Raw genomic sequence first — 26,945 nt, 5'->3', positions numbered from 1 at the left:
TCCCCTCCTCCTTGAGAAGCAAAAGCCAGGACTAGGAAGAGGTGGCTCTCCTCTGCATATTCTTGTAACACAAGTTTTCTGAGTAACTGGCCTGCTCTCCGCTGCAGGCACCTCAAAACTTAAGCCTTGTGTCTTCCGTGAGCCTGTCCTCTCCCACCGGCTCTCCATCCTTTGGTCTTCATCTCAGGTCTTTTCAGTGATGGTTTCCCTGCCCCTCTCTCACCCACCAGGATCTTGAGCACCAGCTGGAAGCATGTCCAGTCCCCAGACCTGCCTGTAAACCCTGCCTGCCCATTTCCCCAACTTAGGGAAGGCAGCGGCCAGCTTTCTTCTGCTCACATCACTGCCCAAAGTGGCCCACGAGTGACTGACTCTGACCTGTTAGTCCTAGGAAGGTTTGGCTTCGCGCCCATGGACATTCCAGCTCCCTGCTTCTGCCCCCACCCCAGGAATGGGCAGGAGAGGAGAGGAGTAACTGAACTGGAACCACTCCTGAGAGAAGGAGCCTAGGAAAGGATTGAGAGGACTTTACAGAGCCAGGAGGCAGAGTCTGGATAAGGGGGGCCTGGGTACTTGTCTTCATCTTTCCCCATGATAGCTTAGCAATAGCCAAGGCAGAAGTCCAGAGACCCTGGGAGGGGGCTGGCATCCGGCATGAACTCCTCTACTGTTTATTTAGGGTCGGTCTCCAAGCTGCCTCTTTTCTGCAGTCCCTTGGAAGGCCAACACTTAACAACTTCTTCCACCCTCAAATGATGTGGCCAAAGCTTGTGAGTGACGTCAGCAGCACGGGACACGGGAGGAGGGAATAAGGAAGCATGAAGGAAGAGAACACCTTGAAAACAAACGGACTGAATCAGCCCTGCTCACTGCCCCACATCTGCAGGTCCCCAGCAGGCAGCGCCTGGTTTCCAGGGTTCCCCTTGACTTCATCTCCATCTGTAATCACGAAGCAAAGCGAGCAATTCTTTATTCCAGATACTATGCTGATTAGGGAGACTGATCAGATTAGTGTGGGAGGGAGATGAAAGGATAACCCCACTGGACTTTATGTTCCCAAAGCCTTGGTTGGTTGGTTGGTTTTTTTTTTTTTTTTTTTTTTTTTTTTTTTTTTTTGTCTGTCTGTCTCTCTCTCTGAGGCAGGGTCTCTGGTAGTCCAGGCTGGCCTTGAACTTGCTATGTAGCTGATGACAACTTTGGATCCTTTATTCTCTTGCCTCCTCCACTTCCCCAGTGCTGGGATTATAGGCATGTACCACAACTCATGCATTCGGTGCTGGTGCTGGAGTCCAGAGCTCTGTGCATGCTGGGCAAGCGCTCTATCAACTGGGCTAGCCCACCAGCCTGTTCCCAGCGATTGGGGGTGGCATCTGCTACCCAGTCTTACAGCACCATTCCTGGCAACTGTGGTAAATGTCAAATGGATTCGAGATTTTTATTAATGACCCTGAGGGACGACACTGAAGGATGAGGGAGGCGAGGCAGGGGTACCATCGCCATCAAGCGCACGTGCCGGGGGGTGTGGGGGGGAAGGTGTTGAATACACACCCAAGGGTGGCCCTACAATTTGCCATCAGGCTAACCTTCAGCACATTTCTTCACCTCTCTGTGCTCCACTTCCCTTACTTGCAAATAAAAGCTGTACGGGAAAGAAAATGGCATTTACGAGAGCTACCACTAAGATGAGTGGGCTGCCCACAGTAACTGCTGAGACCACCACTGGGCTGGAGCAGCCGCCCTGGGGAAAGGAGAGGCGTGCTATTGGTTGAACCAACCACCCAGGTGCCTGATTGGCTGGAGGAGAAGGGCGCTACCTTACAGGTTTCTTGCTTAGACAGTGGCAGGACTCCAGGAGCTGAGAGGCCCAAGCAGGGGGAGGAGCCCCCTGGGGCAGGAAGGGAGTGCTGGACACGTGGAGTTTTGAGGCTCCAGCACAAATCCAGGAAGCTGTGGGCTCAGTGTGTGCAAAGTCAGCTAAGAGGCCTTGTGGGAAGAGACACAGTCTAGAGTCAGAGCCCGGTTCTCAGAGCCTCCTTCAGCAACCCCACCTCCATGCCCAGTCCCCAGGAGAGCTACCATTCACCTCAAGAGACAGACAGGGTCCTAGGGGATCTGTATTCAGGCTGAAGCTCACTGAAGGGACAGCCTGTTATCAAGTGGATTTGATGTGCCTCTCACTCACATCACCTGTCTGTTCCTCTCTGAGCACCAGAGCCAGAAGGCCTAGGGCATTCTCATCTTTAAAGTCGGACTGCACAGATTCAGTGACCCCTTGGGTAGAATCACTCAGTGCCCTACTGCTCTCCAGTTGGAAGACCTTGAGCACATTATTTAACATCTTGGAGCCTCAGCTTCCCCATCTGAAAAATGGGACAATGATAATGCCATTTCACAGGACAATTAGGTGGATGTATATGAAGTATTAAGAACAGGGAGGGCCTAGTGCATGCTAACTCTAATTATTATTTATCTGTCCAAGACACCTGCCGGGCATGTAATGACAGCTGGGGAGGGTGGATACTGCCACAGGACACGGCATGATCACCTCCAAGATGAGCCATCTGGCCTGGGTGTCTTCTTCAGACATCCTTCCCCATCCCCAGACCCTCTGGGTCTCAGCCTCAATGGAACATCTAATGAGCAGTAATTGCACTGGCTAGGTCCCACCCCTCAATCCCGAGAAGACCCACAGCACTGGCAGGCGGCAGGAAACCTGACTCCCGCTAAGAAGGGACATCTAATCCTTTGGGTGGCTCTGGCCAGCAGTGACGAGGTAAGCCCAAAAACCAGCATTGTGGCTTCCTAGGACGGAGAGGATGAGGGCAGGATGGGGCCAATAAGTTTGGGACAGTCATTGTTGCCCATTTGAATGTCTTTCTTCGGCTGCTTCCTGTGTGTTCAGTACTTCTCTCGTGGCAAACAAAGGCAACCTGAGAAAAAGAGTTTGAATCACAGTGTGAAGGTCCAGGCCATCAAGGAGAAGGCGCGGTGACAGGAGCATTAGCTGGTCACTTCGCACTGGCAGCCAGGAAGGGTGAACGTGGAGCTCAGCTCACTTTGGCCTTTTCGTTCACGGAGGGACCCTGGTCTTCGGGGACGGTGCTGCCCTCATTCACAGTGGGTCTTATCTCTAAAGACACCTTCAAAGGTGCCCAGAGGTTTGTCCTCAGGTGCTTCTGAATCCTGTCAGATGGATAATGAATATTAGTGTCATTTACCCTGCCCAGCCCTGGCTGCCACACACACTGTCCCTTCTCGCATCTTAGTACCTGCTCACAAGGCATTGCGGTCTCGATAATGACAATATGGCCGAGAGAGCATACGCAGGCCATCCTGGGGGTGAAGCAGGGCCAGACAGCCTGGATAGGATTGTCACTGGGTAGGGAACACAGCCAGGAGCATGGTTAGATCAACAGGTAAGCAAGTGTCCTATCTCCTCTCTCAGTGTCTTTTCCCTCCTGCCCTAAGCGGGGCAACAGGAATAGGAAAGAGGGAATTTCCTGCTCCACACTCAGTTTCAGGGAACTCTTTTGCAAGACCTTCTAGGCATCCTGAGTGGCACCACGGAACCCCCCAAACCCCAACTCTTTCCCTGAAATGCTACCCATTTCCTCTCCTTTTAGGCCAAGTATCCAAGCCGTTCTCTAAGTTCTAGGAACTTGAGTTGTGGGCTGGACTCCTTCCCAGGTTTCTCTTCTTTGCTCAGAGGAGCAGGGAAATTTTCACTAGTGTGTCTCAAAGGGTGGGCACCACAGATGACCTGAAAATGTTTGTCCAAGGTACAGATTTTCTGTTTCATGCCAGTAAGATGGAATCAGAATTTGAGGAGTTAAAACGTCCATGCTAATATGCCCCAGGGAGAGAAAAATTGTTGAGAGACACATACGCACTAAAATTCAGGTTTTTAATGATGATTAAAATTCTTACATCAAGAAATCAGTTCTGGGTGGAAATGGGCTTATATGCTGGATTTAGCCCCCACCCCGCCCCCAGATTTAATGGCAGCGGGGAAGGAGAAGAGAAGGGGGGGCGAGAGGAGAGAGTCCTAGAACGCTGGGGGCGGGACCTGCGCCTTCTGCTAAACCCTCATTAATGTCCTGAGCAATTACCAGGCGTCACGGAAATCGCTGTCCCAGGTCACATTCTCTGTCCACTCGGAAGCAGGCGTGAGTGAGGCGAAGTGCTCGCCATCTGTGTGTCGGTGGAAGTGAGACCCAGAGGGTGTGGGGCCTCTGCCTTTACCTAGCCCGGCATAGGGGAGCACTGGGGGGTGAGAGGCGTGGTCCTCTGAAGTCCAGCCTGCCACAAATCCAAAGCCTGGCCAATCCACGCATCCACGCGACCCTCTCTCCATCTGGAATGCGGTCGCTCCCCTCCAGCCTCAACTTCCCAACCCGCAAGATCGAGAGGGCAGAAGTGGGAAGCCAGGCAGCGGGATTCCCCACAGGAAGGCTGCCTAGTTCCAACCCCGAGCTGCCGGAGACCCTGAACCCAAACGGGAGGCCGGACGCCCCTGGCCAGGAAGCAGCCCCAGCCCGGATTTCCCTCTCGGGTGGGGCGGCCATGACTCACTCCCTCCCCCTTCCCTAGTTTCCTTGTTTGCATTTCTCCTCCTGGCCACGTGGCGGCGGGTGCAGCCTTCACGGGCCCCTAACCCCGCACCGGGGCTGCGACAGGGGCATCCACCCGAAGGCACTTCCTACCCGCTGGGGCTTCGGGTCCGGAGCCCTGAACCCACTGACGCAGTCCCGGGTAGGGACTCCATCAGCTGTGGGTCGGGCCCCTTCCCCGATGTCCACCCCTACCGTAAAGCCTGTGCCTGTTCCCCGCCCCCTCGGCTTGTCCCGGGGAGGGGAAGGGGCGGGCAGCGCAGGGGGTGTGACAGCTCCCGCCCGGATCAGTGCCAGCTGCAGCTTCGCTTGAACGCCCTGTGCCAGCTGGCTCTTACATCTGGGACGGAGGCGGAGGCTCGACGCTCTTAGTCTTTGGGGAGGGGTGGGGGTTCCCCCACGCCCCCCACCCCACCCCCCAGCCCTCTACTCACCCTGGACGAGCCCCTCTGCCTAGCCCGGCGTCTTGCTACTCCGGACGACCTGTCCTGCTGGGAACTGGCCCGGGTGTCGCTGGCACCCACACCCCTCCAGGATTCCCGGGGCAGAGCTGTGCTGGAGCGCGCCAGGGATCCTCCAGCCTCTTGCTAAGAGCGTGCACCGCTGTGTGAGCTGGAGAAGAAACATGAAGGTGGGTAAGGTGGGGCCGGGGTTAGGGCCAAGGAAAGCTGCTGGAAAGGGCGGGAGAGGAAGCCGACACGTGGGGGAGTTTGGGTGGGAGAGGGTGGCGGGGAGGAGAGTTTGAGGCGAAGCTGCTTCTGGGGAGCTAGCTGGTGTGCATGCAGCCTCAAGCCGGGAGAGGTGGCCATGCCTGCAGGACACGGGCAGCGAGGCGGGGCAGAATTCCAGCGAGACTGAGAAGGGCCCCGTCTTTGTGAGCCAGCTGGAGACCCCTAGGTGCGCCAAGCCAGCAGGACCCGGGGCAGGTCTTCCTGTCCCTCCCCCGGCTCCTGGCAGGCTCTGCCGCACCTCCGCCTGAGCAGTCCAAGTCCAGAGGACGCTAAGCCTGGGCTTGGCAGTGTGGAGGTTCGGCTCCTCCAGCCGGATGACCGGCTGTCGACTTTTCTCCTCACCTCGCAGGTCAGCTGGCCAGGTGAGAACCACTGGCAGGTGGGCCCGGCTGTGGTGGAGAGTCCCGCGGTGGGGACACCGCCGGTGGGAAGTCTCCCTGACGTGGTCCCCGAGGGCACGCTGCTCGATATGGTGCTGAAGAGAATGCACCGTCCGCGGTGCTGCTCCTACCAGCTGGTGTTCGAGCACAGGCGGCCCAGCTGCATCCAGGGACTTCGCTGGGTGAGTACCCTCCAGCGGCCAGGCTGAACCAGGGCTGGGCTGGGCTGCCGTGCTGGGGGGCCGCCAGCTTGCTGCCGGCGTGCAGAGGAAAAGGTTTGGGTAGATAGAAGAAGGCAGGGTCCCTTGGTGGCCGTGTGTGTGGCTGATCATGTAACTGGAGCCTGTGTGTCTGTGGGTAGGGTGCCCCGTGTGTGAGGTGTGCTGGGCTGCCCCCCACCCCAGTAGGGCTTTATCGTTTATCCGTCGCCTCCGTGTGCCAGGCGTTGACTTACGTGTGTTGTGAGTTCTCTCTGGGTGGCAGCGGGAGATGGGCGGCCAGGTCAAGTGGGGGTAAAATTAGCTTGGTTACTGTTCTTGACACATCACCGTGGCAACGGTCTCCTTTAGTGAACAATTGAACTGGACTGAATCTGTTTCTTTTCCCCCTCTCTCCTGGGGTGAGGCATTTGTGTGGATAAAGCCTGGCACCGGGCCACCACGGGGACTGAAGAGGTTTCGGAGTGGCTAATGACTGCCTGAGGAAGGGGATGGGGAGGAGAGGGGCGAGTGGGGTGGGGTGGGGTGGGGTGGGGTGGGGTGGTAGGAGCCAGTCTTGAGAGGTAGTCTCTTCTCTCTTCCGAGCCACCAGGCTTGACAGTCCTATCTGTATGCTGTGTATACCCGTGTGTGTGTGTGTGTGTGTGTGTGTGTGTGTGTGTGTGTGTGTGTGTGTGTGTGTGTGTTGGGGGGCTGCCTCTACCCCAACTCCCCACGCAGGCTCTGGGCCACAGTGGTAGTTCCTGCTGGTTTCTAGTCACCTGCAACCCTCCCTCCCTCCGGCCTTCCCCTTCAGGCTATAATTACTTGTGCGTTTCCTGTCCCCTTCCCAGCTTGGAGAAGCTAGGTAGGAGGTGGGGAAGGTCAGTTACCAGGACAGTGAGGTCACTGGGGAATCTCCAGGGATCCAAAGCCAGGGAGAGGGTGGAGGAAGTCGCCGGCCAGTCTCCTAACTCCCCCAAGACTTCAGAAAGGAAGGAGCAGCTTGCATGGGAAGCTGGAAACATGAAAGTGGGGGCTGCTGGAATGTAAACAGGGTCAAAGGTCCAGAGACAAGGCCCACCTCTGCCATGCATGGGGGCGAGGAGGGGGGAGGGCTGATAACTAAAGTGTTTAGGTTTCTAGGGCTAGAGACCACGTCCCCCAACTCTCTATCATGCTCATCCCTGAGGGGTGGAGTGAGGTGGGACCAGTCGACCGTTGCCTGAGTTTAGGAGCTCTCTGGCCTCCTTTGAGGCTGCACCTCTTGACTCTCTTAAGGCTCCTTTGGCTCATGAAGTGTTCCCGTAAGGGAACAAGCCCCAGCAGGGTGTGAGCGTGTCCAGGGTGAAGAAGGTGAGCCCAGAGCCCAGGAAGACAGGGCTGGGCTGTTCAGGCTACACCCACCTCTTTAGAAAGCCCAGGAGAAAGTGGGTTTAAACTTTCTGAAGTTGAGTTCATCAGAGACCAGGACAAGAGGGGATGAAAGCCGGGTACACACAGCGGGGGGTGGGGGGTGGGGGTGGGGGCAGCTCTCAATTAGATGCAGAAAGGACTTACCAACTACAGCCATGTTGATACAGCGTGGGGTGACAAACACTTCTGAAAAACATGAGGGAGAGATGAAGTCTTGTATTATATGCGAGAGCAGGAGAAAGAGCGTGACCTTGGGTGAGCCCCACAGACTCAGGCAAGCTTGGAATGATTCTATTCGTATGACATTTTGGGAGGGGGAGGGACGTAGCTTTATCCCCAGAACAAATCCATCCACACTCCTTGTGTCCCGTGCCCTGTACCAGCTACATCTTGGTCTCATTAAATACACTCAGCAGCCTGGTGGGATCAATGCCAGTGGTTTCATCTTACAGATGTGAAAAGGGACGCACAGAGAGGTCAAGCAGCAGGAGACGGGCTGCCCAGCTGCCGAGTGAGTGGCCAAGCTGGGCTTCGTACCCAAGATCTACCTGCAGAATAGCTTTGATCCCCTCTGTGTCCCTGCTCCATGCACACCCTGGCCTAGGACCTTAGCCGGGACCGAAGGAACTGGTCTGGTGGGTCTCCACGCGGTCTGGCTCCCTGACTGACTGTCCTTCCAGCCAAGCTCCGATTCTTAGTGACAGGGAAGGAAGGGGTGGGGCAGGCCATCAGACTACTGTCAGCAGCCCCTTCCCACCTCGAATCCTCCCTGCCCTCAGCTGAGAAGCGTTGGTTGGTAGGTCATCACTTGACCCACACCAGCCATTTACTTTCCAGCTGAGAACCTCAAAACGATACTCAAGGGTCATGAGATCAAGACCAGGGCCAGCCACAGCCCGTCCGTCAAGGCGGTGGGAACACATAAGTGAGAAAGCTGGACTACGGCATTAACGTTTGCCAAGCAGTTTCTGTGAGGCAGGCACCATTCCATGGCCTTGAGATTATTAGCCTCTTTCAATAATACGATAATAACTCTCTGGGGTAGGTTTCCCCTTCCCAGACAAGAAGCTGGTCCATAGGGAGCTTAAGTCGGCATAAGGTCACGCACCCCCTGGCTACCATTCCAAAAGCAGCATTCGAACCCAGGCATCTGGCTCCGGAGGCCACACAGGTGCCCCCTGCCGCTGCTCATTAACGGTCCCCTCATTCCCAAGGTCCCCATCCGCAGGAGCATTGTAGGGGCACGGGAAGGCTGTGGTAACAAGCGCGTCCCTTGCTCTTCTGCCTACAGAATGTTCCCGAGGGCGGAATGCCTCTGCTCTTTCTGGGGCTGTGACCTGCCCCGAGGGAGGACAGGAGGGCTGCTGCCGAAAGCAAAGCAAGCGTGGGCTGGGGAGTCAGGCAGGCTCTGGTGTGAACGCTGTTTGCCACCTGTTAGGGTGGCTTATGTAACCTTTCTCTGGCTGTGAAATGGAATACAAACACCTGCTTCACACGGCAACAACACCTAGAATCTGGGCAACTGTGTGACCCTAGGCGGTGAGTTTGACGCTCAGGGCTTCAGCTCTCTCCAGCGAGATCAAATGCCTTATGGTTGCATTCTCAAGCTGCTGCTCTCCGACTCCCATGCCCATCCCTTGGGGTAGGGCAGGAAGTGACCAGCTTGGTCACGTGGCCTCTGAGGTCAGGATAATTCCAGGAAGGGTGGGCTAGGGATGCGCCTCAGTGGGCAGAGCGCTTGCTTAGCGGGCATGGAGCCCTGTGAGGTGGCAATTCCCCACGTCCTAGCACCGAGGAAGTGAGGCAAGATGATCAGATGTTCAAGGTCATCCTCAGCTGCTTAGTGACTTCAGCCTGGGCGGCCAGCGACCTTGCCTCCAAAACAAAACATCAAACAAAGCTTCGGAGATGGCTCTGTGGATAAGAGCATCTGCTGATCTTGCAGAGGCCCTGAGTTTAGTCCCTGGTAACATGTCAGGCAGCTCATAACTCCCTGTATCTCCAGTTCCAGGGAATCCGACACCTTCTTCTGACTTCTATGAGCACACACACGTGAGCACACGCGTGTGTGTGCACATATACACACACAAATCTAACAACAGTAATAACAGAGTTCACGCTAGGGCCTGGACTGTGGGCACCGATGGGAGCTGGGGCAGGAACTAGAGACTCGGGCATTTTGACATGAATAACAAGAAGTCATTAGCACTCGGGCACTGTTTGTTCCAACACAGGGCCTGGCTGGATAGCATTCCTGCCCTTCCTCCCTTCCTGGCTCCTCCTCCTCCTCATTTCCTGTCCTTAAGTCTCTAGGGCTGTGTGTCTGGCACGGGCTTGGGCCCGATGACCCGGGCAGGGATACCCTTGGGACACCTAGTGACTTCCGCCGAATGCTGGGCTAGGCACCCATGCCAGACCTCTCAACCTCTGCCGGGGTATAGTGACAAAATGCTTGTGCCTAAGACCTGCCAGGCTCGGGGAGAGGACTTGGATGCCAGCTCCCCAGCCAATGCTTTTCCAGGTCCTTGAGGGCAGGCAGGTGTGGTGGGTGGAATGGGACTGGTAAGGGAGATCATCTGGGTGGGAGCTTCGGTTTAGCCAAGGCTGGCTGGCAGTCCTGCGCGTGCGTGGCGGCCTTATGTGGGGTACTTGAATTCACCTCAAGACTTGTTTCCCTGTAAGTCACAAGGAAACAGACAGTCTCTGCTCTGCCTGCCGCACCTAGGATGGGGTGCTACCAGGGAGGTGGATATGCTCTGTGAGCTGTCAAGGGTGCTTTGGGAGGGCGTGTAGAGAGCAGGGTAGCCTACCCAGAGCTGTTCATAAACTCTCCGTTTTCAGACGATTGGAAAAGAGGGTTGTGAGGGGGCCTTCGTGGCTGATATGCCAGGGCACAGGTGTCCTGGAGTCCCTGGTAGTGACATTGCTCCCAAGAGCCTTGTTAACCAATGTGTCTATGGTAAACCAGTCTTATGGGCTGCCAAGGCCTTACCCACCCTTACGGGGCTGTGGCTTGCAGAATCTCGTAGAAACAAGCCTCCCAGCCGCAGTCTGTCCCTCCTGTACCTCACTGAATAACCAAAGCTGGCGTATGTACAACCGTACGCCTGGCAATGGTTAAACATGCGATCTGTGTCGGCTCCTGGGGGCCTTCCATGAGTTGCTTTGGTTCGCACCTCAGAGATTTCATACATAGAGATTTTGTTCAAGGTCACACCGTTAGTACAGAGCCTGGCTCCAGGGTTAGTGTTTTCATTAACGGAGCCCCAGCCTTACAGAGGGCCCTGTGGTTGGGCACAGACCTGAGCTTGGGGTCAAGCCTGCAGCCCCAGCTGGGAGCTGGTGTTCCCGGGCCTCCCAAGAGGTCCGTGCCCTGGCCTCTCATGCATCTTGTATCATGTTTTCCCACTTCCTCCAGCTCCATTCCAACCAACCCCACACAGGGCCTGTGTGCTTGGTAGCCTGAGCATGTGGGGACCCCGCCGGGTGAGCGGTGTAGATCTTGGGGGCCTCACCTGCAGCACACCGGTGTGGGAAAAAAATTATCTTCTGAGAAGGGCAGCATCATGGGGAACAGGTGGTGTCTTGCACACAGGGCGAGCAACACGTGTTTATTTATGGCAGAAAGGCTGCATTGGGGCCGAGACCTGGGCAGGGGCAGTAGTGAGTAGGCCAGGGAAGGGTCCCACACTGCGCGTGAAGGCCTTCCGCTGATGGGCAAATTCTCCCTCCTGCCCTCAGACACCACTTACCAACAGTGAGGAGTCGCTGGACTTCAGTGTGAGCCTGGAGCAGGTATGAGCAGCGGAAAGCGGGGCTGGGAGTGGGCTACAGGCTGCAGGCTGCAGGCCTCAGTTTATCCTGACCTCCCTCGCTTCATCCCAGGCCACCACAGAACGTGTACTCAAGGCAGGGAAACTCCTGCACCGCCATCTCCTGGCCACCTACCCCACCCTCATCCGAGACAGAAAATACCATCTCCGACTCTATCGGTGAGTGGCAGTGGGGGTCGGCTTTCCTTCCCTGCTCTCTCCTCCAGGCACTGGGGCCCAGCCCTGCTTTGTGGGGGAAGAACTGGGATTGGGCCCCGGATGGTGACTTTGGATTGAGATCCCCCTCACCCCCCCCACTTTGATTCTCTGGCCTCCTTCCATTTCCCACAGACAATGCTGCTCTGGCCGGGAGCTGGTGGATGGGATCTTGGCTCTGGGGCTTGGCGTCCATTCACGGAGCCAAGCTGTGGGCATCTGCCAGGTGTTGCTGGATGAGGGTGCCCTTTGCCATGGTGAGCCGAGCTCAGGTTGGGCACTAGGACTGGGTGGGGGTAGGGGGAGGGCTGACCCGAGGAGGACTGGACTCCGTTGGGAGATATGGAGGGGCTTAAGGCATTGTGGACGGGGTGTTGGTAGGAAGTCTGATACCTGGCCTAATTTTCTCTTCTCTGCCATGCCTGGGCCTTGGCTCCCCAGTAAAACATGACTGGACCTTCCAGGACCGAGATGCCCAATTCTACAGGTTCCCTGGACCAGAGCCAGAGCCTGCGGGAACTCATGATGTGGAAGAGGAACTTGTTGAGGCAACAGCCCTGCTCTCGCAGCGAGGGCCCGATGCCTTACTCACTGTGGCGCTCCGGAAGCCGTGAGTGGAGAGCCCTGCCCTCTGCCCCCACGCTCACACAGCCTCCAGTTAGACCTCAGAGGCTCCCAGAGTCATTTGGAGGAAGGGACCTAGGCAGGGTTAGAAGCCCAGCTCAGCTCTCTCTCCGTCGGCCTTGGACTTGTCATGTGATCTCAGCCCCCACATCCCAGACCGTTTCTCCTTCTGTTCCTGAGGGTGTTGGGCCAGAGGGTCTGAAGACCCTCCCCACTGGCAGAGGGTGTGGATTTTGGACGGAGGCAGGTCAGGGTTCACCTTCTAGCCCGACCAGCTACTCACTGGGTGACCGTGGGCCTCTTCAGCCCAGCTTCCTCTTCTGTCAAGTGAAGATAATATGCCCGTGTCATAGTTGTGAGCATGGAATGAAATAACGCATGAAAGGTGCTCAGCATGGTGCCTGGTACCCGGGGCTCACCCACAAAGCCTATTATTAACAGTGGATTGACTGATAGTTGTGGAGTCGCCATCTGGCTCCAGGCCCCAGGCCTGGCAGGCGGGCAGGCGGGCAGGCGGGGTGGCTCCTCTCTGGCTCCAGTTCTCAGGGCTCCCTCTGCTCCTGCAGCCCAGGTCAGCGAACAGATGAAGAACTGGACCTCATCTTCGAGGAGCTGCTGCACATCAAGGCGGTGGCCCACCTCTCCAACTCCGTCAGTACACACAGCAAGCAGGCTTGCCCTTCAGCTAGGCCGCTTCCTCCAGGAGCCCTGGAGCTGCTGCTGCTAAATGGGGGCTGGGGGTGGGGAGAGCGGTCCCCCCACCTTTGTCTGTGGCGTGAAGATTTCCATCTAATTTCTTTTTTAAATTCCTTTTTTTGGGAGGGTGGAGGGGTGCATTTGAGACAGGGTTTCGCTGTGTAACAGCCCTGGCTGTCCTGGAACTTGTAGAACAGGCTGGCCTCGAACTTACAGAGTGCTGGGATAACAGGTGTGAGACACACAGCCTGGCTTCCTTTTCTTTTTCTTTTTTTTTAATTATGGTTTTAAAATTTACTTTATTGTTTTATTTGTATGGACATTTTGCCCACATGTTAGGTCTGTGTACAACATGCATGCCTGGTGCCTGTGGAGTCTAGAAAAGGGCCTTGGCTCCCCTGGAACTGACTGGTTACAGATGGTTGTGAGCAGCCATGTGGATACTGGGAATCGAACATGGGTCCTTAACCACTGAGCCACCTCTCCAGGCTTTCTACCTAATTCTCACCGTCAGCCCTCAGACTAAATATTTTCCCACCTCTCTTGGCCATTTCTTTCCCTTACTTGGTCTCTGCCACATTCCGAGTCCAGCCAGCCTGGCCATGGCTGTATCCTCCGGTGCTTTGTCCCTGGATTTACCCTCTGGGCTTGTCTTTCTCTTCCCCCAGGTCAACGCTATTGACATTCCTCTTTCCACCCCTAGGTGAAGCGGGAATTAGCTGCTGTTCTGCTCTTTGAACCACACAGCAAGGCTGGGACTGTGTGTAAGTCGGGTCGGCCACAGGGTCAGGAGCCACGGGGCAGTGGTGGGTGACCAGAGAGGACGTATCTGATCCATGCTTCTGTCAGTATTTAGCCAGGGGGACAAAGGCACCTCGTGGTACATTATCTGGAAGGGATCTGTGAATGTGGTGACTCACGGCAAGGTGAGTTCTCCCTCCAGCCCGCCACGGTCCCCTGGAGTGTCAATGCTCTCCGATTCATGTCCCCATGGACATTCCTTTGGATAGTCCCAAGGCCGCCGATGCCACACACATGTGTCTGAGTCTGTCCCAGCAAGGGCTGGTGGTAAGGGTAGGTTGTGACTGAGTCCTGGCTTCAGGGGCTGGTGACCACGTTGCACGAGGGAGATGACTTTGGACAGCTGGCTCTGGTGAACGATGCGCCTCGGGCAGCCACCATCATCCTCAGGGAAAATAACTGTCACTTTCTGCGTGTGGACAAGCAGGACTTCAACCGAATCATCAAGGTGCCATAGAGTGGCGGGGGTGGGGGTGAGTGGGGGTGATGAGGACGTGGTGTGGTGGGGGGCAGAGTCATTGGTGTCTGAGACTGGTGTAAGCAGACTTGGGGTCTGGCTGGGAGTGGACACCCTCAGTTTGGTGGGAGAGACCAGGGACTGGTGGGTGGCAGAGGGTGGGGTTGGGGTCTCTGGAGGGGCTGAGGCCAGGAAGTCTGGTAAAGGTGGGTCTAGAGAAGCGCCGAGGTCCTTAGGAGCCTGTAGGGCTCAGGGTTTGGAAGGGAACTGGTACAGAAAGTCTAGAGGAGCTTAGGGCATCGAGCGCCCGTGTGGCCCCTTCTCCAGGATGTGGAAGCAAAAACCATGAGGCTGGAAGAACATGGCAAAGTGGTGTTGGTTCTGGAGAGGAGTTCTCAGGGCACCGGCCCTTCCCGGCCCCCAACCCCAGGCAGGAACCGGTAACAAGCCCTCCGTTTCTCTCCCTACACAGCTCCACACTTACATACCTCTCCCACTTCCAGCCTTTGCTCCTTCCCCACGCCATGTTCCTGTCCTCTGGCCCTCGGGGGGTGGGAGGCATGGAGGGGCTGGGAGGATGTATCGGTAGGGCAGGCATATCAGGAGGCATGATGGGATCAATTGTTGATGTCTGTGTGGAGTTATGATGGAAGGGCACGTGCTATATATAGATGGACTGGTTTTCCTCCAGGTATACAGTAATGTCTGGCACCCCAGAGAAGATCCTAGAACTCCTGTTGGAAGCCATGAGACCAGATTCCAGTGCTCATGACCCAACAGGTCAGAAGACACTACCTGTTCTCTGAGTCATCAGGAGGTCATTGTGGCCTCACCTCATCGGGGGCTGGATTGGTCCATACAGGCAGTTGGCAGGAAGTGCTCTTGGCCTAGGTGGAGGACACTGTCATAGGGGCTGGGCATTCCTTTGCTGACTTGTATGGCACTTGGGGACATGTGCTCCAGCTGCTCATATAGCTTCGCTTCTGAAGTCCCTTCCCATCCCTAACCCTGCCCAACAGAGACGTTCCTCAGTGACTTCCTGCTGACCCACAGTGTCTTCATGCCCAGCACCCAGCTCTTCACTGCCCTCCTACACCAATATCCTTCGAGCCCCAGGGTGATGTGGGCAGGGGATGGGCTGGCGTGTGGAGGTGAGGGAAGGAGTCCCTACCAAAGCAACTGCTGTGACCCTTTTCTGGTGCCCTGCACATGCCTGGTCCAGCCGGGCCCTGCCCCTCCTCGGCTCAGGTGTGGCGGGTGGCCTCAGTGGCTTGCTGTAGTTCCCTTGACCGGTGCCCACCTTCCACGTGGAGCCGGCAGAGCCTGCTGGAGGCAGTGAGCAGGACCGGAGCACCTACATCTGTAACAAGAGGCAGCAGATTCTGCGGCTGGTCAGCCGGTGGGTGGCCCTGTACGGCCCCATGCTCCACTCAGACCCGGTGGCCACCAGCTTCCTCCAGGTACTCCCAGGGGAGTGAGTGCAGCTGGGCTGGCTGGGGTGCCCGCAAAGATACAGCAGCAGCCAGCCAGCCAGCCAGCCCAGGGGCTAACTCTCAGCCTTCCACAGAAGCTCTCAGACCTGGTGAGCAGGGATGCCCGACTTAGCAATTTGCTGAGAGAACAGTGGCCGGAGAGGCGGCGGCACCACAGGTGACCCTCTGACTGCAGTTCGTCTGTCCCCTTTGTGCCGTACAGGCTGAGCGGCTGGCACTGGGCCATCCAGGGCTTTTAGTCTAGGCCGCTTGCCCTATGCCAGGCATTCTTGTCAGCTCCCATTCTGTCTCCACACACGCTGCAGTCATTCATGTGCTCATGCTATACGTTGACTGCCTCCGCATTCTCACGCCTTCCGTTTGACTGGTTGCTATGGACTACGGTGCCGCTCTCCAGCCGCCCTGCCCATCAACTCCTTCGACTTTACCTTGCTTCCCCAGACATCTATGGGGGGCAGCTGGGGTGCAAGGGCAAGAGCTCATTCAGAGCCCCGGAGCCCGTGTCTCCCTCCTGCTCCCCCCCCCCACTCCCTCCTGGTCTCCGGAAATCACAGAAGCCAACCCAGGTCTTAGGCGCATCTTGCCCCCTGCCCTGTGTACACGCCTCACCACATCCCTTGGAGCTTCTGGGGAGGGCAAGATGGGACCCAGACCGCTGTGGCCACTGACCCTGAGAGGTGTCCTGCCTGCAGCAGTTCTCAGTGACCCTCTCACCCCCTCTCCCTCCCTCCTCTCTGCAGGTTGGAGAACGGCTGTGGGAATGCATCTCCTCAGACCAAGGTGCCTGCCCTGACTCTTGTTTCTCCCTCTGCCTGGCTCAGCTTCTTCCCTCTGCCCCTCCTGCCTCCACACCCAGAGGGTCCTTGACCCGTGACGGGTGCATCAGTGCAGGTCCTGTTCGAGAGCTACGAGCTGGGTGATGTGGCCTCTGGGTTCACAGTCACTAGTGGGCCAGAGCTGTGAAATAGTCTCCCAGTGTGTGAAGTCGGCGGAGCCTGAGAAGGCCTGAGGAGAAGAGCCTACTTACTGACTTATCATGAGGGCTTCGAGAAGTATCTCGGGAGCTGAGCTGAGCTACAAAGAGGGCCCCAGGGCAGCACTGGAGGAGGAGAGGAGGCGAGGGGGGGTGGCAGGGGCCAGAGTGTCTCCTCCCAGGGTCCCAGCTATGAACCATTGAGAGGTTGGAAGGGACAGTGATGACTCCTGTCCCTGGCTCAGTGTGGCTCTGCTCAGGTGGGTTGGAGGAAGTGAGTGGGTGCACCTGAGGGGTGGGGTGGGGTGAGTTTAGAGGCAGTGAGCTATTGTAGCAGTTAAGAGATCGCCCTGGGTGGGAGAGAGGGCACCAGGGACCCATTTACATGAAGAGCCCAGAAGGAACTGATAAGCTCTGGGGAGTGAGGAGGAGCCTGAGCCCGGAGCAGCAGAAAGAAAAAAGCAGTGAAGGCAGAATGAGGGGACCCCTGGGTGTAAGAAGTCAGGTGCAATGAGTCAGGGATGGGGATGTAACTTTAAGGCCAGGGTCCTGGGGAACCCAGCGCAGATGGTAGCATTTTGAGCCTTGTCCGTGACACTCGTGGGGACTCTGAGGAAGCTGTCTAGGAAGGGGCAGGGAGCAGGGGACCGGCTCCATTTAGAGGCATCTAGAAAGTATCAGATTTGGAGAGAGTGTTTGGCTGGATGAGCTCATGTTAGGATTGCCCATCACGGAGGCTATCCCTGCCCGCTCTGTCGGGCAGTTCTTGAGGGACAAGGGCACAGAGCAAGAGCACAGCACATTTCTAGCTCTGTAGCGGTTGCTGTGTGGCCTTTGGCACATTCCTTAACTTCTCTGAGCCTCGTTTATCACATCCATAAAATTGAGGATTAAAAATACTTTCCTGCAAGGACTGCTGTGACTATTTTGGTGCCCAGAACAATGCCCACTTTGTAGCAAATGCTGAGGGAAGGAGAGGAGAAACTGGGCCCAGGCATTTTTATCCCAGAACAGCTCTGGCCCTGTTTATGGAGGTGGCTGAACCAACGCCCCTCCCCCTTACCCCCAGTGGATGAGTGGCCTGCAGTTGACCTCTGTGTCTCCTGGCTCCCTGCCCTCCCTGGACTCGGATTCCAGCAAAGCCCCTTGATGCTCTGGGGTCCCTGCTGGCGGTGACAAAGGCCCTTCCTGTCCCTTCCCTGTATGTTGTCTCTGGATTCTGGAGCCTGATCCCTTTTCCCTCTCAGGCCCGGAACGCACCTGTTTGGCTTCCCGGCCAGGAGGAACCCCTCCCAAGCAGCACCGGTGCCATCCGAGTCGGGGACAAAGGTGGGTGACTGAGCAAACTGCCACCGCCGTCAGCATTTCGGACTCCGTCTCCCTTGCCCGGCTGTTGCTGCCCTGGGCCAGGGGAGGATGAGGTCTTCCTGAGGGCCTTTGTTATAGCTACCAAGCGGGTGGGTGGGCCCCCTGTGCTCCTTCCCTAGGCCCAGGGCTCCCCACAGGGCCCTTCCCACCGGTCTAGTAGACTTCTCCTTACATCCCCTTTTCTGGCCTGTGGGAATTCTACTGCTGATCTACGGTCCTGCTCCTTATGGGGTGGGGAGACCCGGGCACTGGCTTCCAGCTCAGCCCTTCCTCCTCTTCCTCCTCTCCAGTCCCCTACGACATCTGCAGACCCGACCACACGGTGCTGACCCTGCAGCTGCCTGTGACCGCCTCCGTGAGAGAAGTGATGGCGGCCCTGGCCCACGAGGACCACTGGACCAAGGGGCAGGTGCTGGTGAAGGTCAATTCCGCAGGCGGTGAGTTGCGTCTCTGGATCGGCTCTCCGCCCCGGGAGGGCGCCCAAGCTCCACACCCACATGCACCCTTGAATTCAGACCGTTATGTTCATGCCCTTCACGGGGGATAGGATGACCACATCTCCTCCGGCTGCTCCAGGAGCAATGCTCAAGGCCCAGCCGGTTCTCTCACTGGCTGTGAGTCCCCGGGCAGGGGTGCGTGAGCTCTCTGAGCTCATCACCTGGAAAGCGCAGATGATGAGATGCTGTGCCGCTTGGAGCTTTGAGAGAACTAAAGGAGGAAAGAGTTAAGCTGGTGTCTGATGTGTGTTGTCTCGTGTACTCATTTATTCCTCGTCATGAGCTTTCAAGAGGAAATTTTACTCTGTTTTTCAACCATGGAAACCAGAGCTCAAGAGAATTCGGCGTATTCCCCGAGCTAACGGTGTCAGTCAGCATGTGTCTAGCCTTTGGTTTTAGGGAGCCCTCATTCATTAAGTCATTCCGCAGATTTCCTACTTTGCTTTCTGTTTTTTTTTTCTTTTTTTTTTCTTGTGATAAAGAGCATGATCAAAAGAAATCCAGGGAGGCAAATGTACATTTCATCTTACAGCTTAACAGCCCATTGTGAAGGGAAGTCGGGGAAGAGACTTAAGGCAGGAACCAAAGAAGAGGCCACGGAGGAGTGCTGCTTACTGGCTTGCTCCCCATGCCTTGCTTAGCTTGCCTGCTTTCTTACAGAACCCAGGCCCACCTGCCCAGGGTAGCACTGCTCACAGAGGGCTGGGTCCTCCCAGATCAATCATTAATCAAGAAAATGCCCTCTCAGACTTGCTCCAGGCCAGTCTGACAGGGGCATATTCTCAAAGGAGGTTCCCCCTTCCAAGATGAACCTAGCTTGTGTCAAGGTGACGAACTAACCAACACAGCAAACATTTTTTAAAATTGGTTTCTTTTTTATAATTTTGTTTTTATTCTGTATGGATGGGTGTTTTGCCTAAATGTATGGTCTGTGCACCACCATACATGTGTTTGAGTCCCATGAAAGTCAGAAGAGGGTTTGGACCTCCTGACACTGGAGGTATGGACAGTGTGAGCCACCAAGTGGGTGCTGGGAATTCGAACCCAGGAAGAGTAACCAGTGTGTTGAACCACTGAGCCTCCTCTTCAGCCCCACAGCAAACTTTTTTTCCCCCCGAGACAGGGTTTCTCTGTGTAGTTTTGTCGCCTGTCCTGAATCTCTATAGACCAGGCTGGCCTCGAACTCACAGAGATCCACCTGGCTCTGCCTCCCGAGTGCTGGGGTTAAAGGCGTGCGCCACCGCCGCCCGGCTCCACAGCAAATGTTTTTGAGGATCATCTGTATAGCAGCAATGTGTTAGGTGCTAGGATTACTATAGAAACTACCACAGATCAGCCGGACGGTAACCACATAGATTGACCTCCCAGAGCTATGTGAGGATTCCAGTTTAACCTCTACCCAGCTGAGGGACCCTGGGCCTCTCTGAGTCTCCATTTCCTTGTCAGTCCAGTGAGCGTTATCCCTGTACTATTATGAGAGATTGCTGTAGCTGTTAATCTACAGACACCCACCCATAAGGCATGTAGCCCAGAGTCTAGCGCATCTCTGCCCTCTGCCTAGACTACCATCTAACTTATCAGGACCTGCTTTTGGAGAATTTGGTATGTTAAAAAGCCACTGTTGGGGCTGGAGAGATGGCTCAGAGGTTAAGAGCACTGACTGCTCTTCCAGAGGTCATGAGTTCAAGTCCCAGCAACCATATGCTGTATGCATAATAATTAAATAAATCTTAAAAAAAGAGAAAAAGAGTCCTGGCTGTTAAAAAAAAAAAGAAAAGCCACTGTTATCCTTGAATAGTGTAGCCTGGGCCTGATGGCCAGAGCCCAGCAGTCAGGAACTGGGGTCCTCAGGGACCTGTGGCAGGGGTGGTGAGGCAGAAAGCCCCCTCCCTTCAGGAGCGAGCAGGAACTGGAGCACACCTGTGTGCTCGGCTCTGGGGAGCACTGCCCTCTGGTGGTTACCTGGTGAGTCACCGCTGGCCAGAGTCTTCGTTTATTGAGACCCTAACTGTGTGGCAGTCATTTTCAGACCACAGATGAACATCTATGCCAGTGACCAACGCTCTATTACAGATCTCCCCAAGTGTACATTTGCTTATAAATTCCATAGAAAAATCACATCATCGACATGTGATCATAAAGCTATACGCAAACTAGAAATGCACAGCAGGTGAGAACATGGGTTAATTAAATAGATGACCGACTTCTCTGGACACACGGGTGGTCTAGTATGCCGTACTTTGGAAGCCACTGGCCTCGAACTCACAGAGATCCACCTTGATCTTGGAGATCAAGGAGACTGGAAGACTCAAAGTTCTGTCCAGGTCACAGCTGATGGAAAGCAACACCAAGAGGTGTGTAGGACGCTTCCTAATTGTCAGAGGGCTTTTCTGTGTGCATCTTCTACTTGCAACAGCCATGCTTCTAAAGGGAACCAGGAAGTAGCTGGGGTGAGTCCCACTGTCTTCAGCTGATGAAGGAGGAAACTGAGGGTCCGGGAGGTTGAAGCCTCACCCGAGACTGGCCAGTCTCTGGTGCTGCAGGCAGCGTCGAGGTGTGCGCATGCGCACCTGCGTGTTTAGCGGCTCCTCCGCCACGGCCGAAGACGACGCTCGGATAAGCAGGGGCCTGCAGCTGGTCCCTGGCCTCCCTCCCAACCACCTTCCCTCAGCACTGCCCCTGTTGCCTTCACAGATGTCGTTGGCCTGCAGCCAGAGGCCCGTGGTGTGGCCACATCGCTGGGCCTCAACGAGCGGCTCTTTGTTGTTAACCCGCAGGAAGTGCATGAGCTGGTAGGGGCGGGCAGGTTGCCAGAGCCTGGGGAGCACTGGGAGGCAGGGTGGGTGCAGCGGGGGAGGGACACAGAGGACAGAGGGAGGTGTCTGGCTCTGGATGCTGCTGTGCCTTCATAGGGAAAAAAGAGGGAGGGTGGGCGGCCTCAGCATCTGTGGAGAGTTCAAGCGGGGGAAAGGGGGATCGACCCTAACTCCAGACCCCTAGGGGGCTCAAGCTGGCGTTGCAGCATGAAGGAGTCGTCAGAACAGTGACCCCCTCAGGAGAGCCCATTTTCCAGGGGCCAAGGACTCAAGAGGCCCCTCCACTCTCGAGGGCCCTGTCTGTCCCCTGCCCCTCTGACCACAGGCAGAGCCTTCGTCCCAGGTCCTTCCTGTGTCTGAACGAGCGCTCCCCCCACCCCCCGCAGACCCCACACCCTGAGCAGCTGGGGCCCACTCTGGGTTCCTCTGAGATGCTGGACCTAGTGAGTGCCAAGGACCTGGCCGGGCAGCTGACAGACCATGACTGGAACCTCTTCAATAAGATCCACCAGGTGCAGGAGAGGTAGGGCCGAGGAGGAGGGGGAGGGCGGGACCCCAGGGCCTAGCCGGGCTGACCTGGGCTCTGCCCCATCCAGGTGGAGCTGATCCACTATGTCCTGGGCCCCCAGCACCTGCGGGATGTCACCACCGCGAACCTGGAGCGCTTCATGCGCCGCTTCAATGAGCTGCAGTACTGGGTGGCCACGGAGCTCTGCCTCTGCCCTGTCCCTGGCCCCCGGGCGCAGCTCCTCCGGAAGTTCATCAAGCTGGCAGCCCAGTGAGTGCCCGTGGGGGCAGTGGATGTGTGGAGATGACGGGGTACAGAAGGGTAATGGGACGTGTGGAAACAGTGGGGGGGGGTGCTGCCAGCCCTGTGGCCGCCCTTTCTTCCACCCCCCTTCCCTGCCCACGGTATTGCCCAATCTCCCTTCTCTTTGTCCCTGGGTCCCCCAGAGCCTCGGCCTCCTCACCCACCCACCCTGCAAGGCAGCACCGGGGCTATGGCTGTTTCCTCTGAGGGTGTCTGGGTCTTGTGCTCACAGCCTCAAGGAGCAGAAGAATCTCAACTCATTCTTTGCGGTCATGTTTGGCCTCAGCAACTCCGCCATCAGCCGCCTGGCCCACACCTGGGAGGTAGGTGCCCAGGAGGATACAGTGCCAAGGCCAGGCCTCTGCCCTCCTAGGGGATGTCTAGGGTGGCTCTCTCTTCCCAGCCACGGCCTCTCCTCACCTGTCTTGTCTTTACAGCGTCTGCCCCATAAAGTACGGAAGCTGTACTCCGCCTTGGAGAGGCTGCTGGTAAGGGCTGGGCCCATTTCTGCCATCCCTGGACACCGGCTCTCGGCCTTTCACGGCTTTGAGCGCCCACTTAGGGCCGGGATCCCTCTGGCCTGTGGTTGTGGAAGCTGGCTAAGGGTGTGCGGCAGTGATGGAGGCCTTGTGGTATACTGTACCCCTTGGTATTCACATAGGGGACATTTGCCCTAGATATGAGACCATGGCAGGCCCAGGGATGTCCTGGGTCTGAGATTTGGAGGGGGAGGGGGGTGTTAGAGAATGCCAGACTCTCGCTGCTCCACCCAGGGGTTCAGGCTGATGGCCAAGCTTGACAGCAAAGACAGGGTGGAGGTCTTTCCTTCCTTGACGTTGTGAGCAGGAGACCCACTGTCTGCCAGGTGGGAGGGTGTCACTGGCTCCCCCAGGACCCTCAAAGGGCCTGCAGGCCGAACTTGTAAGACTTTTACAAGTGAGGAATGAGTCGCGGCTGAGCCTTCTGGAACTTTTAAAGGTTTTTGTAGAGTCTAGAGAGAAGAGCACCAAGGTGTTTTCGCCCCGGGAGTTCTTAAGAAAACTGGTCACCTCATGGGATCCAAAGGGTTCAGGGGAGCACACCCACCAGAGAGACAGAGAGGCTGAGAGAGGTTTTTTCCAGAAACCTTGAGACCTCTGTGACTAATTACCATGAAGATTCCCGGGGGGTATCTGGAACTTAGAAAACCAGTTCATGTCCCGCTTTGGCCTACCACAGACCCTGCCTCAGTGCGATCCTGTAGGACGGGAGGCTGGCCTGGAGCCTCTCCAATGTGGCCCGGGACCCAGGCGAGGCTGGGTCTGCGGTGGGCCATCATGTGCAGGGCTCCCTCAGGGCAGCTCTTTCTCCTCACAGGACCCCTCATGGAACCACCGAGTGTATCGATTGGCGCTCACCAAGCTCTCCCCTCCGGTCATCCCTTTCATGCCCCTGCTGCTCAAAGGTAGGACCCGTGCTCCCTTCTCTGCCTCACCCCTGGGCTCACTTCCACGTCCCCTCAACACTCTCTGGGGGTGACAGGTGAAGGGCTGGCATGCAGGGGGCACTGAGCTAAATTGGGAGTTGGACAAGTGGAAAGAAGAGTTAAGATGAGAGCATGGTAGGGCTGCTGGGAGGGCCGGGATATCAGGGAGCCGTGATGGCTCAGAGGCTGCCGGAGGCCCGGATGTGGGTGTGGCAGGCCCTGTGGTCCCTGTGCTTGGCTCCTTACCTTTCCTGGGATGCAGGAGAGGAAGGAGTTTGGGGACCTATAAGCAAAGTCGTCCCTTTGCAGACATGACCTTCATCCACGAGGGGAACCACACGCTCGTAGAGAACCTCATCAACTTTGAGAAGATGGTGAGTTCAAGAGAGTGGCCTTCCACCTCCAGGGTGGGTTGGCAAAGACGGCAAATGCCCGGGAAGGGTCAGGGGTGAGAGTCCGCTGATGGGATCTGAACCCAGGTGTCATGCAAGTGACCCCAGTACACAGGAGGCTGAGGCAGGAGGATTCTGACTTCAAGAACAGCCTGGGCTATAGAGAGACGCCTTGTTTAAAAAAAATTAGAACTGAATATTTATTGATAAATCGCTCCTGCCTTATTCCAATGCACAAGGGAGGGTCTGCCTTCTATTGGAGCTACTGGGTTAACAGTCTCAAATATCACACTGTTTAATAAGCGAGCGTCCCTTCTAACCCTTATCTCTTAGTCTTCCGTAATCTCTATCTTCCAGCTGCTGCCTAGTTCCTATTGAGCATCTGGGCATGCTGGGTTGAAGCGACCTTACTTGACCTTGTCTTTTGTAGATTTTCTAGTCCCCAGAACATGGTTCAAAGGAGGCTTAACTCCCAGCTTCCTGTTCGCAGGCCAGGCTCTGGGCTCACAGGCCGGGCTCCGGGCTCACAGGCCGGGCTCCGGATTCACAGGCCGGGCTCCGGATTCACAGGCCGGGCTCCGGGCTCACAGGCCGGGCTCCGGGCTCACAGGCCAGGGTCTGGGCTCACAGGCCGGGCTCCGGGCTCACAGGCCAGGGTCTGGGCTCACAGGCCAGGTCTCATGTCTTTGTGTTGCCCACAGCGAATGATGGCCAGAGCCGTCCGGATGCTCCACCAGTGCCGGAGTCACAGCACTGGTAAGAGGTGGTCCCCCTGGGTAGGAGTCCCTCGGTGCTCCCAGGGAGGCTCAGCATGGCCATCTCCCTGACTCGCCCCTTTCACCCTGCCCAGTGCCTCTGTCACCGCTCAGAAGCCGAGTTTCCCACATCCACGAGGACAGTCAGGCGTCGAGGATCTCCACATGTAAGTGATGGAAACAGGGCTACTGGCAGTGGTCGGCCCAGCCAGGGACTTAGGTACAGTCCGTTGTTACCTGTGGGGCACAGATGCCACTGCTAGCCCAAGAGGAAGTCAGTGACGGAGGTGGAGCTTGGATGCTAACTCCGGCCTCCGTGTTTATCTGATATGAGTTCCGTGTGGTTAGGGAATAGTCCTAACATGGGGTTCGTATCACGATGCCCATCCTGTGTTCACAGATGCATTCGTGCTGATAATAAATGGAGCCTTTGGCTCAGGCCACGTAGGAGAACACAGACGATAACTTGGTTCTCCACTGCCCACTGCCTCTCCCCCCACAGCTGCCACTAGGGTGGATTTTGAATTACTCACTCTCTCTTTTATTTTATATTTTGTTTATTGATCGACTGATTGATACTTGAGACAGACAGTCTTACCTCATAGCCTAAGCCCGGGATTCCAAGCTTGTGCGGTATCCTGTGGTTTTTGTTGTTGTTTTTTAAATAGCCTTATCTCATACCCACATGCTTCATACATAGTACAATAAACATTTTTCAGGTTTTACTTTTATTTTATTTATGTCTGTATGCACATGTACAGGTGTGTAGGGATGGATGCACACATGTATGTATATGTGGACACACATATGTTGTGGTGAGAGGCCAGCCTTGGGTGGTGTTCCTCAGGCACCCACCCTCTCTTTTTTGTGAGACAAGCTCTGTCGCTGGCCTGGAACTTACCAAGTAGTCTAGGCTGGCTGGCTGGCCTCAGAGATCTGCTTGCTTCTACCTCACTAGTGTGGGAATCCTAGGCACTTGCTGGTTCTCCAGTTTGGCCTCGGGTCTTCATGCTTCCAAGACAAGCAGTTCACACCCTGAACTATCCGCCTAGACTTTGTTTGTTTGTTTGTTTTTGGGCTTTTTTGAGCCAAAATCTTTGCTGGCCTGGAACTTGCTATGTAGCCCAGGCTGGCTTCAAACTCATAAAGATCACCTTGCCTCTGCCTCCTGGGTTCTGGAAGAAAGGCATGCACCACTATGCTTGGCCATTTTTGTTGATACTGTTTTTAAACAGGGCCTGGAACTTTCCATCCTCCTGCCTCAGCTTCTGAAGCTCCGGGATTATAAACATGCACCCCCACACCCAGCCTGTTTTAGTTCCTTCTGAACTAGAGAAGGGGTACTCTGCTGAGATCTTGAGGGGGGGGGGCTGTCTTCTTTCTTCAGACTTTGCAACCACTGCCCTCCCGCATCTGGTGGAGAGAGATGCAAGGACAGCCATGGGGGAGGGGCTCTTGTTAAGCGATGCAGAGCCGAGGCTGCTCCCTGGACAGGGCAAGGGTGAGTTTGCTGAAGTGGCCGTGGTACCCCCCTGATGGCTCTCCTTTCCTCCAGGCTCTGAGCAGTCCCTGAGCACCCGGAGTCCAGCGAGCACCTGGGCTTATGTCCAGCAGCTGAAGGTCATCGACAACCAGCGGGAACTGTCCCGCCTCTCCCGGGAGCTGGAGCCGTGAGGAGGGACTGGGCGGAGCAGGCACGTCTCTCAGAGAAAGCCAGAGCCTGTGGGGCCCGGAGAGGTCCAGAGGCCAGCCACAGCTGGGCAGGGCTCTCCATGGATCGGACTCAAGGCCCTGGAGTGGGCAGTGTAGAGGCAGCTGTCCCGTGATGACTGTCGGCGAAGGAGATCTTTGATGTGGAACCGAGCTGGCCACAAGGCCAAGGAAGAGGGGCCATTGAGGCCCTGGCGTGGGTAGGAGAGCTGGGAGGTGCAGGACTCTGTGGTTCCATAGAGAGCTCTCCCACCAGGCTGTATGTACAACTGTGCTGCCCAGTGGTCGCCAGGGCCCCGCGCTTGTTTTCCACAGGGGTCAGAGAAGCTCACATCTGTATGATGTGTGTGCACTGGGTGGGACCTTGCCCGGGAGAGGGTGGGGAGATCTGCTTTTCTCTCCACACATCTGAGATAAACAGCTGGGTGTAGGCAGGGCGGTTGCCTAGAGTGGTGGGTCCCTGAGGAGCTGTATTGTTCCCATAAATTAACAAAGATGTGTGTGTTCTACAGCCTGGGTGTGTGGCAGGGCAAGCCGGTGGTGGAGGAGGTTGTTCTCTGGGTGCAGAAAGCTGCCACCTTGAGCTGGGCTCCAGGAAAGCTGACTGATGCCCAGATGCTGTTCTGGGCACTCTGGAAACCTTCAGCTCTTCCCATCTGCCCTTGATCCTGTTGGGTGGTGTGTGTGTGCTGAGCAGAGACCTCAAGGGGGTGAGCGAAGAGATA

At 56.3% G+C, this 26,945-nt stretch overlaps 1 protein-coding gene and 1 long non-coding RNA gene across 6 annotated transcripts; one reads left to right on the top strand and one right to left on the bottom strand.

Annotated features, from left to right (window-relative positions):
• Window positions 1–1,411: 1,411 nt before the first annotated feature.
• LOC107400896 (uncharacterized) lies at window positions 1,412–6,262 on the bottom strand. The gene is made up of 8 exons (XR_013046580.1): window positions 6,176–6,262; window positions 5,684–5,974; window positions 5,045–5,222; window positions 4,110–4,263; window positions 3,270–3,375; window positions 3,057–3,183; window positions 1,815–2,930; window positions 1,412–1,639 (listed from the first exon to the last, which is right to left on the bottom strand). It is a non-coding gene; the product is annotated as an uncharacterized LOC107400896 (long non-coding RNA).
• Rapgef3 (Rap guanine nucleotide exchange factor 3) lies at window positions 5,110–26,731 on the top strand. 5 transcript variants are annotated; one of them, XR_013046579.1, is made up of 28 exons: window positions 5,110–5,241; window positions 5,691–5,903; window positions 11,076–11,129; window positions 11,220–11,326; window positions 11,498–11,619; window positions 11,804–11,972; window positions 12,553–12,637; window positions 13,386–13,446; window positions 13,532–13,608; window positions 13,785–13,931; window positions 14,268–14,380; window positions 14,632–14,720; window positions 14,960–15,038; window positions 15,241–15,400; window positions 15,508–15,590; window positions 16,174–16,213; window positions 17,654–17,735; window positions 18,065–18,211; window positions 20,966–21,063; window positions 21,474–21,599; window positions 21,684–21,865; window positions 22,042–22,221; window positions 22,336–22,386; window positions 23,255–23,342; window positions 23,673–23,737; window positions 24,457–24,511; window positions 24,606–24,677; window positions 26,066–26,731. XR_013046579.1 is itself a non-coding variant. In XM_042265330.2 (28 exons), the coding sequence occupies exons 1-28, from the start codon at window positions 5,236–5,238 to the stop codon at window positions 26,182–26,184; spliced, it is 2,778 nt and encodes a 925-aa protein (XP_042121264.1). In that variant the 5' UTR covers window positions 5,110–5,235; the 3' UTR covers window positions 26,185–26,731. The 5 variants fall into 5 exon arrangements, 2 of the variants coding, with proteins under 2 accessions (XP_042121264.1, XP_006974408.1); XR_001577538.3 differs by having other exon boundaries at window positions 21,474–21,610; window positions 21,717–21,865; window positions 22,131–22,221; XM_042265330.2 differs by having other exon boundaries at window positions 15,511–15,590; window positions 22,131–22,221.
• Window positions 26,732–26,945: the final 214 nt, after the last annotated feature.

Source organism: Peromyscus maniculatus, chromosome 20, assembly GCF_049852395.1.
Source record: "Peromyscus maniculatus bairdii isolate BWxNUB_F1_BW_parent chromosome 20, HU_Pman_BW_mat_3.1, whole genome shotgun sequence".
NCBI lineage: Eukaryota > Metazoa > Chordata > Mammalia > Rodentia > Cricetidae > Peromyscus > Peromyscus maniculatus.
The sequence above is the reverse complement of the archived record's forward strand: the minus strand, read 5'-3'. Positions and strand labels throughout refer to the sequence as shown.